The 21,508-nt window shown below is 32.2% G+C and overlaps 2 protein-coding genes across 2 annotated transcripts in view; one reads left to right on the top strand and one right to left on the bottom strand.

Annotated features, from left to right (window-relative positions):
* LOC139516584 (uncharacterized) overlaps window positions 1-18,520 on the top strand; it is a 28,155-nt gene extending 9,635 nt beyond the window's left edge. The window contains exons 2-4 of the mRNA XM_071306774.1: window positions 13,125-13,222; window positions 14,413-14,540; window positions 16,652-18,520. Coding sequence (XP_071162875.1) covers window positions 13,125-13,222; window positions 14,413-14,540; window positions 16,652-16,799 — 374 coding nt within the window. The 3' untranslated portion in view covers window positions 16,800-18,520. The remainder of the gene's footprint in view (window positions 1-13,124; window positions 13,223-14,412; window positions 14,541-16,651) is intronic.
* A 2,367-nt stretch (window positions 18,521-20,887) lies between these two features.
* Window positions 20,888-21,508, bottom strand: part of LOC139515271 (uncharacterized) — a 38,689-nt gene continuing 38,068 nt past the window's right edge. The window contains exon 29 of the mRNA XM_071304836.1: window positions 20,888-21,229. Within this exon, the coding sequence (XP_071160937.1) occupies window positions 20,939-21,229 (291 nt within the window). The 3' untranslated portion in view covers window positions 20,888-20,938. The remainder of the gene's footprint in view (window positions 21,230-21,508) is intronic.

Below are 21,508 nucleotides of genomic sequence, written 5' to 3'. Positions count from 1 at the left end.
CTAATATATTCCTTTCTTATGATTTCGCATCTTCTATATTTGGCGAATTAGTTGACCGTTATGGAATGTGTACTTGCACGTTGTCTAAGAATCAATGTATGACATTTGTCATCAGAAGGAGCGGAGCGTCACAATGTCAAACGTGAAGCAGTCATCGATTTCATTTAGGGAAAGGAATGGTAACCTGAAACATTGGGATAGCCATTTACCAATTGCAATGTCACTTGATTTGTCTTTATACTCTGTGCTCAGCCAATATAAAAGTATAAACTTACCTGTAACTTACCTGTAAATCCAATTAGGAAAAAATATAAAATCGGCGCAAATGAAAAAATAAAATCGCCGCAAATGAAAGAATGAAAATTTTCAAAATCGGCGCAAATGTCATACGCCCGAAAAATTTTGTTGCTTTTTAAAACAATTGAAAATCCAGTATGTTAACATGGTTATCGTCAGTTTGGCTAATATCTGTCAGTTAATAACCAAAATTTGTCTTCGGAAAAAATAAATACACTTCTACCATGTCTATAGATTGTGACATTTTTATGGTCTATTAATAAAATCATTTTTTTTTCTCTGTGTATTATATTTTTGAAACTGCTGGACTGGCATGATACATATATATACACATTGATAATGAAAATGTATTAAATTTTAAACATGCAAAGGATATATTTATTGGCAAAATGAACCAATTTAAGTACCAAGTCACTTTGGCATTTTTTTTTCATATAAACAATTATTTGATAATTATTAATGACATTTATTAAATACATTTTAATTACAAAGTTGCTTCATATATTAAACTTCAAGGCAAATACAAAATTTTTTTTGAAGTGTTTTCTTATTCAAAGAAAAATAATCACAAACTGAATTGTGACTTTTTGTCCTGTGATTTTTTTTGTCCATGAAATTTTGAGCTGTGACTTTCTGTCCTACATTCATATAATCTTGTATACATTTGCCAAGAATATTTCACTTAAAACCAGACATTTTAGATAAAGTTAATACATTGTAATAACTGCAGAGACTTGAATGATTTAGACTATTTAAAGATACTTGTCTAGTAGTCTCAGATATATGACAATATAAAATATTATCAAATTTTGCTGTAATAAATATATGTTGAATATATTTATTCAATAGAGAAATAATGAATTGCCTAAATTATATTTAAAATAAGTCCTAAAGATATTATCTTAAAACATTTGTTAAACAATGTTAAATGCAGATCCGTCTCTCTTAGTATAAACAATTTAGAATTTAGAAAATTGATTTTAGGAACACCTTTTCAATAGAAAAAGACAGGTATTGTGAAAGTTTGCATTATATATGAAGATGACATTCATTTAATCTTCAGTTGTCAAAAAGTATTATTTAAAAAATAACATAAATTGACAGAAGTTAAAAAAAAAAAATTTAACATCAAAACAAAGTCACAAGACATTTAAAAAAAAATGTTATAAGGCTATATGTGTTTTATATGTCTCTGGTTCATCTAGTTGTATTATTTCATTTTGTTTTTTTAATTTTCTGGTCATAATCACAGTAATTAAATTTGACAAACACATATTTTACCTGAGACACTTTACCTGTAGGTTATGTAATTTTAACACTTCAATGCAGTCATGATTTCCCTTTATCCTTGACTAGTTTTTGATTAATACCTTGTGTATTAATTAGCAACAGGGAGTATAATGATGGACACATAGGGCCATCATGGTGGACATAGTTTTATACCCACCGACATTGTAACCTGACTTCCCAATGAATGTAACAATTGTAACCCGATTCCCCAGGCATGTATGTAACCATTGTAACCTGATTCTCCATGGATGTAACCATTGTAACCTGATTCTCCATGGATGTAACCATTGTAACCCGACTTTCCCATGTATGTAACCATTGTAACCTGATTCTCCATGCATGTAACCATTGCAACCTGATTTTCCCATACATGTAACCATTGTAACCTATTTCTCCATGCATGTAACCATTGTAACCAAATTCTCCATGTATGTAACCATTGTAACCCGATTCCCCATGTATGTAACCATTGTAACCTGATTCTCCATGCATGTAACCATTGTAACCTGATTTTCCCATACATGTAACCATTGTAACCTATATCTCCATGCATGTAACCATTGTAACCTATTTATCCATGCATGTAACCATTGTAACCAAATTCTCCATGTATGTAACCATTGTAACCCGATTCCCCATGTATGTAACCATTGTAACCTGATTCTCCATGCATGTAACCATTGTAACCTGATTTTCCCATATATGTAACCATTGTAACCTATTTCTCCATGCATGTAACCATTGTAACAAAATTCTCCATGTATGTAACCATTGTAACCTGATTCCCTATACATGTAACCATTGTAACCTGATTCTCCATGCATGTAACCATTGTAACCCTAAATCATTGTAACCTAAATAACTTATGTAACCTCACAGCCATGAATAATGGGGTTGCCATGGTAACAAGATGGCTAAAAGGGATTCTTGCATGTGTGTAACCAGTGTAACCAATGTAACCATTAGGTCAATGGAGGTTACAAATGTACCAGGATTTGAGAATTTCTGAATATGATGATTTATGATAGTTTGTATGAGTGTAACCAATGTAACCAATGTAACCATTATGTCAATGGGGGTTACAAAACAAGGTAACTGAATTATGGTGCACATTTTGTGCCTTATATGTGAGTTTAACTGTACCTTTGGAACATTTCTCTTCTCTTTTACAAAACTGTTGTAACTCTTTTTCCCAATCATGTCACACCAGGTAGATATTTTTATACAACTGCAAAATAATTTGCTTTTGTATAATGCTATCATGTAGTCATTGGCTTCGTCATCTGAAGACATATTTGGTTTCCAGGCAATATTTTACATTAAGCAAATGGATCTCTGTGAAATTTTACCAGAAGGTCCAATACCACAAAAGGAAGGTTGCGATTAATTACTAGGGGTATGGTACCAACAGTTTAGGTTTGAAGGGTCCAAAATAAAGCTTTGATTTCACTAAAAAAAATTATCCTGAATCCAACCAAGTTGCTAGATTTTGAATATCCGACCATGCTAGGTTTATTAAATGTCCCATTTCATATATTTTTTAGATTTTTTACCTCATTTATTTCAGGTCAAATGTTATATTTATATGTCTAATAAAATTTTATCACAATCAAAATACTGACAGAAACTAGCTTGAATATTGTGTCTTAAATTTAAAATTACTAAGAATTTGCGCTGAGCAGGAGACTTAACCCTTAGAGTGCCACGGTTATTTGGGGTAAACTACCGTTGAGTGCCAAGAGAAAGGCCCTTGATTCAAAATTTCAACGGAAAACGTCACAAAGGAAGTGTAACAATGCATAACGTTGTTGTAAACATAAAATTCCGAGCGTTCATAATTTATAAGTAAACACCATATTTGTAGAAAATATCAGTCCTGATGATTTATTCACATTACATGTATCACATGTACTATCATGACTATACAGACGTTACATAAAATACAAAATACAAGGCATACACTCCGATAGTACAAACATTCAGCCATCTTGTCCATCCGGCAACACAACTCTCTCTCCCACGTCACTATCACACAACGTCAAAAATACGGGAAACAACGTTAACACTGTTTTGCAACATTACGGACATGAAGACAAACTCACAATCACAACACTACTCCCTCTTTTCAAGAATATTTCGTCCTCGAAATAAAAGTTTATCAAGACGAATTGCGTTTTCTTGTTTTCCAGTTCATCTCAGGTAACATTGACGATCCACAGATGCATACATCACGTGCATAACTGTTCTCATAGACGTTACTATTTCTGAATTGGGTCAACACATTTCCGCGTATGAGTTCTTTATGTGTGAAGTTCTTTCCGTATACTTGTCTCGATAATCCAGTATCGGTTGAAACTCTAGGTTTTTCATAATTGTTTTCATCATTGTTTTTAGAAGTATCAAACTACGTCACTTTGCTCAAAGTGTGTCCATTTTCGAACGCTAGCTACTTCTACCTCACCAAGGGTCTTTTGTTCAACTTTCGGACTTCCAAACTTAAAAACTTTTGCAACTGCAGCCTCAGTTGCCTCAACAATTTCATTAAGTTCCTCATATTTCAATTCTACCTTTCTAACGCTAACAACATCTGTTCCACCGGTTACCATTGTCTGCTTTTCAACGCACGGAAGCTCCAAGATAGCTATCTCTCCGTCCAAAACTTTCGCAACTTCAACCTCAGTTGCCTCAATAACGTCACAAAGTTCCTCATGTTTCAATTCATATGATTCATCGACGTAATAAACATACTGTTCACTCGGATAAACAAAATTATTAGGTACATTTAATTTACCAACAGTATAATTGTCTTTTTCCAATTTCTGGTTACTAGAATATAAACTAATGTCATTTTGCATATAAACGTCAGTATTTTCAGAAACTTTATTCCTCCGAACATCATTCTCTGTGAAATTCATATTACGTTTATTACCTATTTCAAAATGTTTCTCAAAGTTACTGTCTTCAGTGCAACGCGATTTTTCTACGGACTTTAAAGATCGTCTACAATGTTCCTGCCACAATATTTCTTTGATAAGTTCACTAACTGTTGACGGTTCTTTAGTCAGAACTCTATATCCAATGTCACCATCAGGGTATCCATATATAGCATACTCAGTAATCAGCTTCACTAATAAATCTTCGTCCACACCAGGGAACGATTTCCGAACATTTATCTCAGTTCTACATACATACTCTTGAACGCTTTCACTTGTAAGCATAGTTATATTTCTCAATTTCATTCTACAAATCTGAGCAGTCTCAATATCACCAAATCGACTTTTCAAAGCAGAATACAAAACAGATACATTATAAAGATCTCTGTGTGGTAAAAACGACACATATTCTAAAGCTTTACCTCCCAGTGAAGTAACCAAATAAAAAGCCATATCACTAGATGACCATTTAAAACGTTCAGCAAAGATAGAAAATTTCATCCAGAAACCTTCAAAAAGTTCAGTACAAACTCTGGTAAGTCACACCAGCTCATGGTTAATATATATCAAAATGCTGACGAATATAAGTTATAGACATACACAATTATTTATAGATAAACGTAACAATGTTGATTTCTTTCAAATTTGCACCTTAGAATATCATTTTATTCTTAATGCTAACACCGAACAAAAAGATTTAATTAATTTCCCTCCACTTTTGCCGATTAAATACTTCTCTGTGAATTATGTGGTCGAATCTGTTTTAATTCCAATATCAATTTTAAAATGGTGAATCTTCGTATTCCAGTGCCGTGTCGTCCTTCTGTTGTAATGTATACATTTGGTCACAATCGTAGTGTCAAATAAACTTGTTTACGGTACCTTCATTGTTTAATTTCATATTTCCTCCCCTCTTTAAATGCATTCCGTCTGTATAAAAATATAAATCATCTGTTTGCGTAGATTCGTTTCTGTTCGCTGCCACCAATGTTGTAAACGTAAAATTCCGAGCGTTCATAATTTATAAGTAAACACCATATTTGTAGAAAATATCAGTCCTGATGATTTATTCACATTACATGTATCACATGTACTATACAGACGTTACATAAAATACAAAATACACGGCATACACTCCGATAGTACAAACATTCAGCCATCTTGTCCATCCGGCAACACAACTCTCTCTCCCACGTCACTATCACACAACGTCAAAAATACGGGAAACAACGTTAACACTGTTTTGCGACATTACGGACATGAAGACAAACTCACAATCACAACAACGTCATGCAATTGTTTCCGTATGGATGCAATTCTGTTTCGACGGTCGACGTTTGTCAGTTAGTTTTTTATTTGATAATAAACGAAAATGGTCAATCTAATGGATGTTTAAGAAATATGCAAAGTTGATTTACCTATTAGAGCAGAAAATATATATAAAAAAAGGATGCAAGAAATATTATAGTTCGTGGGAAAGAGCGAATTTAATATTCTTCAGAAAGAAGTATATAAATGTATCAAAATTGAGCTACGTCGGATAGAAATATATATTATGCAAATGTATATCAATTCATCTGTTAATCTACAGAAAGTCTGTAAGTGTTTGAAAACTGAGTTGTTTTAAGAACCCTACTAACAGTCCAAAATTCATCTTCTTTTTCGTATTTGAATGTTCCAAAATCAAACAAAGTCTTAAATTGAGTCTTATATACATGCACATATATACACGCACTTGCTTTCGGTCGATTTTTTTCAGATGCAGCTCTTTGAAACTATCTTTTATGTCAATACATTTTCCGTTTTACATAATATTTACAGGAGTACACGAATTTGTGTTTACTGTTTGAATCCTATCAAATGTACATGTTATATATAGAGAAACTTTTAAATTAAGAATTTGATGCACAATGCAATCACGACGTTACTATGTCATTCCCCTATTGAACAGAATATAGAATTCCGCAAATTTACAGATCTTACATTGTTTGGTTGAAATTCAGACAATTATATATATACAGAATGTGTTTTCAGCCAATGATCCGATAAAATTTGTCGTAGTGTTGTCACTGGTTCAGACGTACTTATTTATTGTGCAGTACATGTTACTGTATTGTTACCCGTAATTTTATAAAATTAAAAGAGTTACACATTATTTAAGAACGATATCTGCATATCAGCAGCAGCAAATAAAACAATTATACTATGAATTTTAAAAGCAGGTGTTTGGTATAAAACAAAAAACATTGAATCACCGATAAGAAGCCGCGGTTTGATTAGGTTTGGTTTTATAAAAACCGTGGCAAAAATTAATAAATTTTATAATTTAAACTGCACATTCCACAAGGTCAGAATATCATATTTGCTTTAGCTGTGGGGTTAACTTTTCTTAGTGACAGGCATGTTGAAACCCTTCCACGACCGTCCAATGGCTATTCAAATGTGTATAATAAAATACAAAACTTTGAAGAGTTGTCACCATGCAGTTGCAAATATTAGAACTCTGAGACTGATTTTTTTTATTAACGAAATATACTTTTTGATCGAGGACAATATCATTCATGATTTTTTGTTTTCCTCTTGTTTATATTTACGTCTTACTTACTTATATACAATTTTGAAATCTAAAATGTAAAAGTGCAACAACACTTTCTTCACACTTTAGACAACACAAGCAATGATTTTTAATTTTTTTCAAGAAACAGGAGGACCGGTTTTGTGTTACCCTTTATATCTTCCGCACTTTTTTCACTTTTTGTTTTCATGTCATCCACAAGCAGGTGCTGCTTTGTACGATGGTAGAATGCGGCCATGAAAGAAAAAAAAATATGATGTTACCTCAAGATGCATGTTGTTCCTCATATTGATATAATTTTATTGCTATGTAGAGGGAACGAGATAACTATCTTGAGGGAATGACATGATATCTTGAGGGAACGACATATCATCTTGAGGGAACGCAATAACTATCTTGTAGGAACGACATAGCATCTTAAGGGAACGAGATAAGTATCTTGAGGAAACAACATAACATCTTGAGGAAACGACATAGTATCTAGAGGGAACGACATAGCATCTTGTGGGAACGACATAGTATCTTGAGGGAACGAGATAACTATCTCGTGGGAACGACATAGAATCTTGAGGGAACGACATATTTCTTTTTTCCCTTTTTCTTTCATGGCCGCATTCTGCCACCGTATATTTGTGTAGTAGGGATCAAGCCATACAATTTATGGGCGGCAGTGTTTGTTGACTCCTTAACTCTTTTTATTTTTTTTCATTTTTGTATCGTTTTTTCTGTCATGGATGTACAGTATTAATTTTTTGCTATTGGTTTCAAATATTTAACACATTTAAAATATATATTTTGAAGGCACATTATGTTGGTTTTACTTTTGATAAGAAAGAAATAGAATTGTTTGAAGAATATTTGCAGATAATTGAGTCATCTAATGTTTTTACTTTTCTCCAGAAACATGTACCCTGTAAACGTTATCAGAACATGTGCACGTGTGTGCTTCGAAATTTTGTGTGCTAGTTTGCCCTTTTATACGTTTGTTTTGTTTAGCTAATGACACTTTTTATATTAATTCAAATTCATTCAGCTAGTAAACATATAGTACATGGAAACAGAAACACCGACAACCACAACAGAAGATAATTTGAATAGTTAATACAGGGCAATTTAAAGTTTCTGACTGATGTTTTTTTTTTATAGTTAGTATAAAAAAAAATACAACTTCCCTAAACAAAACAACAATGCGACATCATTTTATTTTCCGAATATAAAGAATTTCAAACATGTATATACCAAGCTATCAGGTGCTCTCGCTTGTTCACGTTGAATAAACTGAGAAATTCTTTTTAGAATTTTTTTTTATGACTTCAAAGAAGGAAAATCTTCTTTTTTCGTTAGATTATTTCTTTTAGTATGGATAAAGTAGTTTTGATGATGAACATAATTAACATTTGTAAAAATCCAGTTTTATCTGGCTTTCTAATTGTTCCCGGTTGGGTAACTTTAAACTCTGGTTCTTCATCTTCTTCTGACAGGCAAAACCCGAATCCACGACGTTGACGCCGGCCATTTTCCAAATCAAGCACTCTGGCACTATGACGTAATGCTAATTATTACGTAACGTCAAAATTCCGTTGGCCTTTGGGCCTCAGCATGGCACTCAACGGTAGTGATTTTGAATAGGCCGGATAGGCCCTATGGCAGAGAAAAGGTTAAAGCTTATCAATGATCCTAATCTGTTAAATTGAGTTCAAGGTCAGGTATCATTTATCAATCTAAAATGTAATACTTCAAACAACCAGAACCTAAATACCAAAAACAATTGTTTGTACTAAATGCGCAGAGACAGGGAACTGACCAAATTATATGTATGAAACCTGAAAATGGTCTGGGCTGAAAACTTAGTGACTAACAGACTAGTGCAATGTAGTATTGAACTTAATATTTGCAACTGGGTTTTAACAAGCTAAGCTAAACCACCAAAAAAAAACCAGTAACCATTACTTGTTGCCTACAATTTATTTACATATTATGCATTTGAGTGAAAAAACAAAACTGAACTATGTTGATTATTGTTAATTGACACCCCCTTCCAACCTCTAATTTGTTTTACAACCACTGCTGTGCCTTTTCTGTACATTAACTTTTAATGCTGACTATGAGGTATGGGCTTTGCTCATTGTTGAAGGCTGTACAGTGACCTATAGTTGTTAGTTTTGAGTCATTTGGTCTCTTGTGAAGAGTTGTTTCATTATGTTCATTGACCTAATCATATGATCATACTACATGTAAATCCTCTTCTTATGCCCCACCTACGACGGTAGAGGGGCATTATGTTTTACGGTCTGTGGCTTCATTCGTTCGTCCGTCCGTTCGTTTGTTTGTTCGTCCTGCTTCAGGTTAAAGTTTTTGGTCAAGGAAGTTTTTGGTCAAGGTAGTTTTTGATGAAGCTGAAGTCCAATCAACTTATTACTTGGTACACTTGTTGCTTATGATATGATCTTTCTAATTTTGAAGCCAAATTATACTTTTGACCCCAATTTCACGGTCCATTGGACATAGAAAATGAAAGAGGGAGTTTCAGGTTAAAGTTTTTGGTCAAGGTAGTTTTTGATGAAGCTGAAGTCTAATCAACTTATAACTTGGTACACTTGTTGCTTATGATATGATCTTTCTAATTTTAAGCCAAATTATACTTTTGACCCCAATTTCACGGTCCATTGGACATAGAAAATGAAAGGGGGAGTTTCAGGTTAAAGTTTTTGGTCAAGGTAGTTTTTGATGAAGCTGAAGTCCAATCAACTTATAACTTGGTACACTTCTTGCTTATGATATGATCTTTCTAATTTTAAGCCAAATTATACTTTTGACCCCAATTTCACGGTCCATTGAACAAAGAAAATGAAATTGGGAGTTTTAGGTTAAAGTTTTTGGTCAAGGTAGTTTTTGATGAAGCTGAAGTCCAATCAACTTGAAACTTAGTACACTTGTTGCTTATGGAATGATCTTTCTAATTTTAAAGCCAAATTTGACCCCAATTTCACGGTCCACTTAACATAGAAAATGAAAATGGAAGTTTCAGGTTAAAGTTTTTGGTCAAGGTACATGTAGTTTTTGATGAAATTGAAGTCAAATCAACTTGAAACTAAGTACACATGTTCCCTATAGCAAGTATAATCCTTCTAGATCTAATGCCAAACTAGATTTTTACCCTATTTCACGGTCCATGGAACATAGAAAATGATTGAGTGGGGCATCCATGTACTTTGGACACATTCTTGTTTATATTTGAACTTCACTATTAAACTTTTCCTTTGCATGCATTTCAATTATAGTACTAAGTTTGTGGTGCATTACACTTGTTTAATCTCACCACAGTTAGGCCTTCTGGATCATGTGATGTCTATTATTGTTTGTATTGGTTATTTTAACGTACTGAAAATTCAGAAATTATCATGATTATTGCGAGATTTTAATTAATGCGAATAATGTGACTGAATGAGTATCACAATAATAAGAACTCGCATTCTTATATCTGATACATACATATGAATATGTATGCAGATCTTGCACTTTTGTCCATTTTTCTCAGATTGCTATAATAAATGCACACAATAATTTCTGAATTTACAGTACATGATGTATGTCTGTTTATTTCTGATTAGTTGGATGTTGTTGGTTGATCAATTTCGTCTGCTGTACTACATGTGTGTGGTATTTTAGGGGAATTCTCTTACCCTTAAGCTTTGATGTACAATTCTGATGTTAGAATAAACCTCTAATTTTGTTACCTACAGTGTATCTATATACATTTTTACATCCACAGGTCACCTTACATACTTCCTCCGTATGTTTCATAAAAATGATTGATGCAAATATTTTTATACTTAAAAAATGATTTGTTTATGCCCCCGTGTAGTGGAAGTCCACTACAGCGGGCATTAAGTTTCACCCTCATCCATATACCTCCCAAAATTGATTTCCATTCTATAACTTAAGTTTGCCTTACACCAAATGATGAGAAACTTATACACAATGCTTTTATCACAAAATACAGATCATGTTTGAATTTTGGTAACTAGTGTCATTGCAACTGATCTAGAGTTGCTTCCCTTTATAAATACATGTAGTAAAATTACAAATTTTTACTTACTGTTGTTTAACCTAAGGTTGCCTCAACTAAATGGTTACTGGTATGAAACTTATTCACAATGCTTATTACCACAAAACACAGAGCAATTTTGTTCTAGAGTTATGTATGTTTATAAATATAAAAATTGCAAAATGTATAGTTTCTGTTCTCTAACTTAAGATTGCCTCAAGCAAATGTTATAAATCTTTTTCACAATGCTTATAGCCACAAAATACATATCACAGTAGAATTTTGGTGGGGTTACTTTAACCATTCACGAGTTATGCCGCTTTATAAATGGAAAACAATAAAAATATTCTGTTCTCTCACTAAAGTTGCCTCAACCAAATGTTATTAAACTTATACACTATGCTTTTATCCACAAAATATATATCAAGTTAAATATTGGTGGCGTCACTTTTATTATTATCGAGTTATGCCCCTTTATAAATTCGAAAAAATTGCAAAATTTTTAGTTTCCCTTCTGTAACTAATAAGTTTGTCCCAATCAAACATTATGAGACCTACATGTATACATAATACTTAATATTACTACAAACTCAGATCTAGAACAAATTTTGGTAGTGTCACTTTTATTGTTCTTGAGTTATGCCCCTTCAAAATGTTGCTGGGGCATCATCTGTGTCCATGGGGACACATTCTCAATTTATTTTATTTTAGAGCTGTTAAACAGTTGCAGCTTTCTGGGGTTCAAACTTTGCTTTTATTTTTATGGATACTACATTGTACGTGAACATTTAAATGTTACCCTTGATCGTCAATCATTATGTGTGTCTTTCTGTCTGTTCTAATTTTCTTTTCTGCACTTAATAACTTGTCCATATCCAAATTTTATGAAACTCAAACACGTCACTAAAAGGACTCACAATGTTAAGAATCAAAACACAATGACAAGAGTACAAATTTGGAAAGTTAGTTATCTACACTTCTAGAGTTTTGCCCTGATTAACTTGAAATATTGTAAAAGTTTGAGATGGGGCATTTATATCCTCATACACATTCTTCTGTTATTATTATGAAGAAATTTATTTGTTATGCCCCACCTAAGATAGAAGAGGGGCATTATGTTTTCTGGTCTGTGCATCCGTCCATCTGTCAGTTTGTTCGTCTGTGTGTCTGTTCATCCTGCTTCAGGTTAAAGATTTTGGTCATGGTAGTTTTTGATGAAGCTGATGTCCAATTGTGGGGGGGGGGGATGTTCCAACCATATGTCCCCATTCAAATGCATTCATGGTACAAAAAAAGGGTGTTCAAAGTAACTTTAAATTTCAAACCCTTGGAACCTACCTCCTGGATCCGCCATAGCAATTATTTTAACCTGATATATTCTTATACTGTAAAGTGATGGTATTCATTCAGGATACTTATTAAGACAACTGATTGGAGACAATATCTGGTTTCACTGATGAAACGCAATCACCAACTGACTTTTAGCAAAAAGCCTGATCATATGTGGTGTGAGTGTCAATGAAACAACTCTCCATCCAAATAACAATTTAAAAAAGTAAACCATTATAGGTCAATGTACGGCCTTTAACATGGAGCCTTGGCAAGCTATAAAGGGCCCAAAATTACTAGTGTAAAAACATTCAAACGGGAAAACCAACGGTCTAATCTATATAAAAAACAAGAAATGAGAAACATGTATAAATTATATAAACAAACAACAACTACTGTACATCAGATTCCTGACTTAGGACAGGTGCAAACATTTGCAGCGGGATCAAACGTTTTAATGGTACCAAACCTTCTCCCTTTTATTAAACCAAAAGAAATAAAATGATCATCACAACATAGAAAAACACATGATAAAATAACAATTGGCAGGCATAACTTAATCAAAAAACATAAATTAATAATTGTTCATATTTTGAGATAAGAGATTACATCTTTTTTTTTAATACCTTAATTTATTTATTTACATTGACAGAGCACTTACTGCAACACAAGGTGGTTAGTGGGATACTTCTATTGACAAAGCATGGACAAGAAGCCTTCACTTATGGGGAGCTTTCAAATCTTCTTCAGGTATTTATGATATAAATTCTCTCTTGTTTAATTTGATATAATTTGATATTATCCCAGAAGTGCTAGAATGAAATTTAAAATAAATAGACAGGACAGAAGTTTTAATTAAAAAAAAGACAGGATGAGCCTTTTTTGATGAAGTGAACTCCTTAAAAAACAAGCTTGTATTATTTATAAAAAAACATATATATATATATATATATATATATATATAACTCGTATAAACATCAACCCAACAATGTTAGATCTGTATATATATATATACATGTATTCTCTGGGAACTCTGTCTTCCTCTACCAATAAAAAGTTAAAAACTGGCCGCCACGAAATAGATCAAAAGCGGTGCTTAAAAGTGGTGTTGAACACCAAATTTCAAATCAAATCTAACTTTAGAGTGCCTCTGCCAAATTACCGGTAATAAAACTGGGAAAAAAACAATGCTAATGAACACATAAATATACAGATAAGTTTAAATTTTGGTGATGTCACTTTTACTGTTCATCCTTTATGTCTTCATATAGCATAATATGCAAGAGGGCATCATCTAGGTCTCATGAACACATTCCATATTTATTTAAAATTATTTATCACTTAAATGTAGACAATGAAATTTTAATAATTTTGTTTCTATAAAACCAGAATACACAATCAAATAGGAACAACAACTCAAGCTTCCGTAACAAAGACATAATGTAAATTTCATCTGCAGACAAACCGTAAGATGCCCATAATTTAATGATAATCACTATTACAGCTAACAGTAACAGCTACGTAGACTTTTGAATATAAATGATGAAAAACCGGAATAAATTTGATGTAAACACACCTCATTCATTTATTCAGCAATTACCCTTTCCATTGGCACATGCATTTTGTATTGCTTTACACAGAGTGACCTCTAACACTTTCAATTGGCCAGAATACATGATACAGAAGTGGAGAGAAACCTTATTTTTAAAAGCATGTTTTTTAATATACATTCCTTGATGGAGATTTAATGAAAACTCCATCAAGGATAGTCAATTCTTAAATTGAGGCGTGGTAACTGCAATGGAAAAAAATGAGTCGTCCGCATCGGTCAAATGTTTTCTACTTGATGGAAAATTTTCGATTATTTGACCTTTTTGGTCAAATGAATATTTCTTTTGTTAATATTGTTGTTAATGAATGTCATGTGCACATTGTTTTAGGATGAAAAACAGCAGTTTATAGACTCTTTTAGAGGACTGAATCCAGCTTCAAATTACAATACATTTCTGTTGACAGTTGGAAAGAGACCAACTTTGCAGTATAAGATATACAAACAGTCATATTGCAGGTATGGTAATCACACAATATTTAGAATGCACACAGACATATGATATTATTAAGTATTTGGTAATAAATATTAGAAAATTTAGTTTTAAAATAAGCACCATGCAGTTTTAAAATAAGAACTCCAGTGTTACAAATTATGTTTTTTTTTTTTTTTATCTTATTGACCTTAATATGACACTTTTGATTTATGTCCAAACATTTTTGGAGGCTCTTATGGTTGCAAGTGACACGTGAATCTCTTATACATTTTTCTATAGGCAAAGTTACTGTGAATTCATTTATTTTTTGTAAATACCAGTTTTCAAGGATAGAAGAAAACTTGCTTTTTTGTGGATGTTTGATTTTGTGGTTTTGTCAAATATAAAAAAGAAGATGTGGTATGATTGCCAATGAGACAACTCTCCACAAGAGACCAAACTGACACTTCCTTCAACAATGAGCAAAACCTGTACCACATAGTCAGCTATAAAAGCCCCTAAATGACAATGTAAAACAATTCAAACCAGAAAACTAAGATCCATAGTATAAAGATATATCTCATACTTTGATCCTTTCCTTTGCCCCCCCCCCCCCCCCCCCCCCCCCCCCCCCCCCCCCCCCCCGACAAAAAAATAAAGTCTGGTTCATGTACAAAGAAACTAACCCATTTGTCAAAACCAATAAAATTCTTTATATGGCATTGAAATAATCAAAACAGAAAAAAATCTGAAGAAGAGGCCTTTCTATAAAGCATACAATGGTAGGGTAAATAAAAAGAAATCTTAAAAATTAATTGATAAAAACCATGATTGTCAGTTGAAGGTCTGCAGTTCTGAGAAACTTGTGAGACATCACAGAAATAAGAACAAAAATTATACATAAATGGAGTCAGTACTGTGTTGCAAAAAGTAAAATCACAAAAAAACAGAACTCTGAGGAATATTTAAAACGGAAAGTTCCCAGTCAAATGGCAAAATAAAAAAGCTCAAACGCATCAAATGAATGGATAAGAACTGTCATATTCCTGAATTGGTACAGGCAAATTATGGCTGGGTAATATGAACACTTTTTATCTTTATAGATGGTTTATTATCAGTTTTATATTCAAAGGCCTTTAATCAGTAACCTTCAATTCAATTTTCTAATATATTAATAGGCCATGAAATATCTATTTGAAAATTTTAGCTAGTACCCATATATTGTGGATTCATATATTTCCGTGTGTATCAATTTTCGTGGATTGATAAAAACTTGCATTTTTCGTGGATATTTGATTTCATAGTTTTACCAATCTCTGCATACAAACCGTATGCAATATTTGTGATTTGTTGAAAATTTTGAATATGTGATTCACTTGTACTTCCAAAAACTGGTATGCTACTAATAATAATGAATCCACAGTATTCAAATTTTAGCTAGAATAAGTTGCCAAATGAAGGCCTTATAAGACCTACATTTTGTACTCATAATGAGTAGTTTAAAAAAAAAGATAATTGTCTAAAGGAGGCTCGTGGGTATAAAATTTTCAGAAAAAAATCAAACGGTTACTTTTCATTACAAATTTTATTAATTACCTTAAGAAGTTGTTACTTGATCATATGGTACAAAAATTATTCCAAAAAATCAGTATGTGTTGGCCCCAGGTGACTTTCAAAATGTATATATCATTGAAAAAGCTCCAAATTGTCTCCCTTGGGTGCAAAAATGCCATATTTTGGCATTAAAATTTAAATATCTTTTTTAACTCATCGGTGACCTATATTTTTTATTGTTATTTTTGAAAAAGCTGTACATAAACTAAATAATTGTAAAATTTTAGCCATTTCTGTAATTTAGTTCTTTTTTAATTTCTATATTACCGTTTTTCTCCTATTAGTTCAACAGAAAAAAAGGACATTAGCAAAAATGTATGCTTTTTTCGAAGGCAGATTGTGAGCGTGAATTAACTGTGACCCCATTTTTTTATTTCATTTTTCTATTAGGTATAAGATAAAGTTAATTTATAGAAAAATATACCGAAATCTTATATTAAATAAAAAAATTGATTTAGACCCGCGAGCCCCCTTAAGGCCAAAATCCAGCCTAGCTAACCTCAATACTTTAATATTTAATCTTGTTGTATATATTTTACAGTATTTATGCAACATCAGAAAGTGACAGAGATGGTCTGGCAGTTTGTAATCTTCCCTATGGTATAATGATATGTACATTTCATCAGCCCGTACAATGTTGTAAAGCTGTTCAATGCATTGAAAAATTCTGTGATCTTCTCAGAACATGATCATGTTAAAGTGTATTTCAAAGGTATACTGTGTTGTGGAAACGGCTTTAATTCAGTCCTGATAACATTAGTTGACAAAGTAACTGAATTAGGACAGCATTCAATTGTGATCTCAGATTTGATTGGGAATGACCTTTTCAATAGACCAATTTACAGGAAACTACATTCCTGTGCTTTAGAAAGTCATATTTAAAACGTTATGGTGTAATTGAAGAGGATTGTGTACTAAGGCAGCAACCATTTGATTTTCTGGGAGGCGGCTATGGTTTTTTTTGGAAAAAAAAGTTTGTTTCCAGTTTTTGGAGAAAAAAATAATTTGTTTTTGATTCTGAGAAGAAAAAAAATTGTTTGTTTCACCCTCAGCTGCCACTATATGTTATGTTAAAAATTAAAAGAAAAAATTGTTTTGAACTTGTCGCGAAAAAAATAGATTGAAAAAAAAAATTTGTCCAGAAAAAAAAACCATAGCCCCCCTGGAAAATCAATTGGTTGCTGCCTAAATCATTCTTGGAAATATTTATTAGCTTGCTGTACATCAGATGTTGCAAGAAAAGTGTTACTTTATATACTGTAAATTCAGAAATTATTGCGAGGTTTTAATTATTGCGAATGATGTGACAGACTTGTAAACACAATAATTTTAAAGTCGCGTTGTGTAATATTTTATCTGAATTAAGCCTGATTTTTCTAAAAATTGTAAAATTAAAATGACATTTAAGTTTAAAATGACAAAATCGCAATAATAAATGCATGCAATAATTTCTGAATTTACAGTATATGTTGAAGAAGTTGTGTCAGTTAGCTGCTTTGTATATTTTGTATTCAGTCAAAATTGATGTGGTGAAAAGGATTTGATAATATTAAATGAAATGTATTTTACTTGCTGGATCTTAACATTTCATAGGTGAGGAGATTTAGAAATAAGGAATGAAAGTTACAACATATATACGTAGCTGCTATCAGTTTATCAGGAAAAAAGATAATTATGGAATTATGATATTTATATAGTACTACTAATCTGTATTATTTTGTGAATATAGAAGAAGGATACATTTTAAATGTTTGTTTTTGAAAAAAAATATATGGAATGAATGTTAAAACATTGTGACAAAGGTCTTAATTTAAATTTTGGATGTAACACATCTTCTGATTGGCTGACGTTGTTTTGTTTATAAGCTCATAGATGACATAAATTAGTCATGTGGCTGTGATGTCATCTTAGTTTTTTTTAGGGTTTACAACCCTTTAAAATTGGATGAAGAATTAAATAACAAGAAATAACTTCAGTATTTTTTCTTTCTTCAAAATAACATAAAAAATGTAGTGCACACTTTAAAACAACCCGCTACGCCAGGTTTTTCAGTGTGCACCACATTTTTGATGTTATTTCTTTATAGTCAGAAAAAATATTACAGTTGTTCCTTAAATAGAAATTATTGTTGATTTACTACTTAAGGATTCATTAATCAATGCCTTATGTCATATGTTTGGGATAATTAATTAATTGACAGTAATACACTAACTTAAAATTATTGTTTAGTTTGTGTAGAAGTTTGGACATGTATAAAAACATTCTAGAGTGAAAATAAAATAAAACAAATTACAGATTGAACCAATATAAGTTTGTAAATTGAATTGGGAGAAATATTTAGAGGAGTTGTCTACCCCCTTTTGAGCTTACCCACACCATATAGTTAGGAGTGAGATATTAATCCCCCTCCCCCTCCAAACAAAAAAAAAGAATAATCCTGGAAAAATGATAAATCACCCTGTAAATGATAATATAATTTATATCTCTGAAGCCACTTCTTATGATAACAGTAAAATAAATAACAGTTGGAAAAAGTCTGAATTTTTTGGTTGAATTCCATGAAGACTGTCATACCTGGGACTGTGCCTTTCCAAGATAAGCAATTTTGAAGTTGACAATTTTATTTTTATACCCCAATTTGCCAGACTTATTATGGTACTTAGTATATAGTTGTCTGTCTGTCCATCCATCTATCTGTCTGTCCGCCTGTCCTTCGTCATTATGTCGGACTATAATTAAATCAACAATACTTTAACCAATTTGCATGAAACTTTGGTAAATTGTTTTACAATATCTATTGATGTAAAGGTCTCTTTCTATTTTGATAAATTTTCTGAAACCAAAGCATTTAGAGCAAATCTGACAGAATAAAATTGTTCATTGTGTCAAGATCTATCTGCCCTGAAATCAGATCAATCAAGCAACTCGTTTTTGGATTGTTACCCCTGAATTGGTAATATTAAGAACATTTTGCAGCTTTTGGTTATTATCTTCAATATTATTATAGATAGAGATAAACTGTAAACAACAATAATGTACAGCAAAAGAAGACCTACAAATAAGTCAACATGACTAAAATGGTCAATTGACCCAGTAAGGAGTTATTGCCCTTTATAGTAAATATTTTAACTATTTTGATAAATTTTGATAAATTTTGTAATTTTTACAAAATATTTTTCTCTTTAATTACTGGGCCAAGTTCAATATAGGTAGAAATAATTTTGTCATGAATCCATCTGTGCTCTTTGCTGAAAATGCACATATACCATGGTGAGCGAGACAGGCTCTTTAGATTCGCTAGTTATAAATTTATGCTTTCAAGCTATGGGGTTTAATTCTTTAAACAAGGAGTATTTTCTAGTTTTAAAACAATAACCTCACATGTGTTGAGCAGTTTTCATGAAACTTTAGTGACTGGTTTATATCTATTAAAATAACCTTCCTTTAGCTTTTTATTTGTATAAATAACATACAGAAGTTATGAAACTTTATTTGTTGAATAAGTGATGTATCATGCCCTCGTGGCACAGCTCTTTATCAGGACTGCTGTTTATACAGTCTACAGTAGGCTAAACCTTTTAGCTCACGGGATCATACAGATCAAGCAATTGGATAAAATAGTCTTAATTGACAATGTTTTCAAGATTTAATTATTTTTTTTACATTTGGGCATGACATCAGATGATCAGACATCAGACAACCTGTTGTTGGGTTGCTGTCCCTGAATTGGAAATTTTAAAGAAATATTTTTTATATTTCATTTTCATTTTTAAATGATCAATCACAATCCAAATTCAGAGCTTTTTTAAGCTTAAATGTTGTGTCCATATTTTCTCAACTGTTCAAGGTTCAACCTCTGCAGGGGAATCCGTTTTTTTGTCACTTGACGGCCTCTTGTTTAATGATTTCATTGTTCATTTAGCAAGCATGCTATCCAAAGATACTTTCTTTACATACATACTCAAGTCAATGTGCTGTAATGTCTGCGTACCACATTGTTTTGATTAAGGTTCATCATAACAAATGGACAAATATGGCCGTTTTTTCACCTTTTTACCAGTAAGTATTATTTTACCTACATCCTTACCCAATTTTTTTTGTTTATTCTATATATATGTACCGTTAGAAAATGCATGAAATTTTGCAAAATTCAAAATGTTTTTATTTTAATCTTTGCTCTTTCATCTTAATCAGTAGGCTATTTTCCCAAGGAAAATGCCTTAGGGGATTGTACACTTCATTAGTGCAGCTATTAAGAGTTCACTTTCATAATTAACTGACAATGAAAAGTCATTTATGTAAAGCATTTCATAGTGCATGGAAAACCATGTACTATGAAAATTAGAGGGCAAAAAACTGACTTTTCATAGGACGAGAAGGGGTGAGAATGTTCTAATAGAAACTAGCTAATACATGAGAGGGAGCATCTCAAAGTTGTATCCCAACTTAGTTAGTTTTACACCTTCTACAGGAACGAAAGAAAAAAAAATGCCCATCAAAATCCATAAAAGATTTAATCTTTCTGATATGCAAAATACATTTAACTTTTAAACTTCTAGTGGATGCCAGCCCTTAAAACTTTATAAACTGCACAGGTAAGTATGTACACAGAGTAGTTTTTGAGGTGAAAAATACAGCCATAGTTGTCCGTTTGTTATGATAAACCTTAACTTCGACCAGGTAAAATTAAAAAGACTAAACAGAAACAATGGTAAATGCTTAGATTCGTTTATATTTCACTAAAAGTTTAACAATAATACCAAAATACATATCAAAAGTAACTAATCACAGATTGCTTTTTCGGAGCATTTGAAAGCATAAATTTTATTTAATAACATCTATTTTGAACCTGCCATGCGTTTCCTAGAGCAAAAGCGTCGGATGTAATTTGTTTATTTGGCATTATCATATCATCGTAACGTTCATGGTTCAGTGTACCAAGAAGTCCTCCTGTTTTACCAAAATACCACTTGCTCAAACCAATGTCGACCATATCAACAGTTGGGTCGGATTTAACTTGGAACCCACGTCCTTCAATGAACACCTTACCATCTTCAGAGAAAACTGCAAATTCTGATGATCTGTAAGGTAGATCCATAACAACACCGTCAACACTGACCTACAGAACGTATGGTAAGGTGAATTCTTTAGGTATGTTTCAAAACACAATAATGTACAGTTAATCTTGCTGCAAATGTTTTCACCTGTCCTAAGTCAGGAATCTGATGTACAGTAGTTGTCGTTTGTTTATGTAATATATACGTGTTTCTCGTTTCTCGTTTGAATGGTTTTGCACTAGTAATTTTGGGGCCCTTTATAGCTTGTAGTTCGGTGCGCGAGCCAAGGCTCCGTGTTGAAGGCCGTACATTGACCTATAATGGTTTACTTTTTTTTAAAT

The sequence above is a fragment of the Mytilus edulis genome, chromosome 3, assembly GCF_963676685.1.
Source record: "Mytilus edulis chromosome 3, xbMytEdul2.2, whole genome shotgun sequence".
Lineage (NCBI taxonomy): Eukaryota > Metazoa > Mollusca > Bivalvia > Mytilida > Mytilidae > Mytilus > Mytilus edulis.
This window is presented reverse-complemented; position numbering and strand designations above follow the sequence as displayed.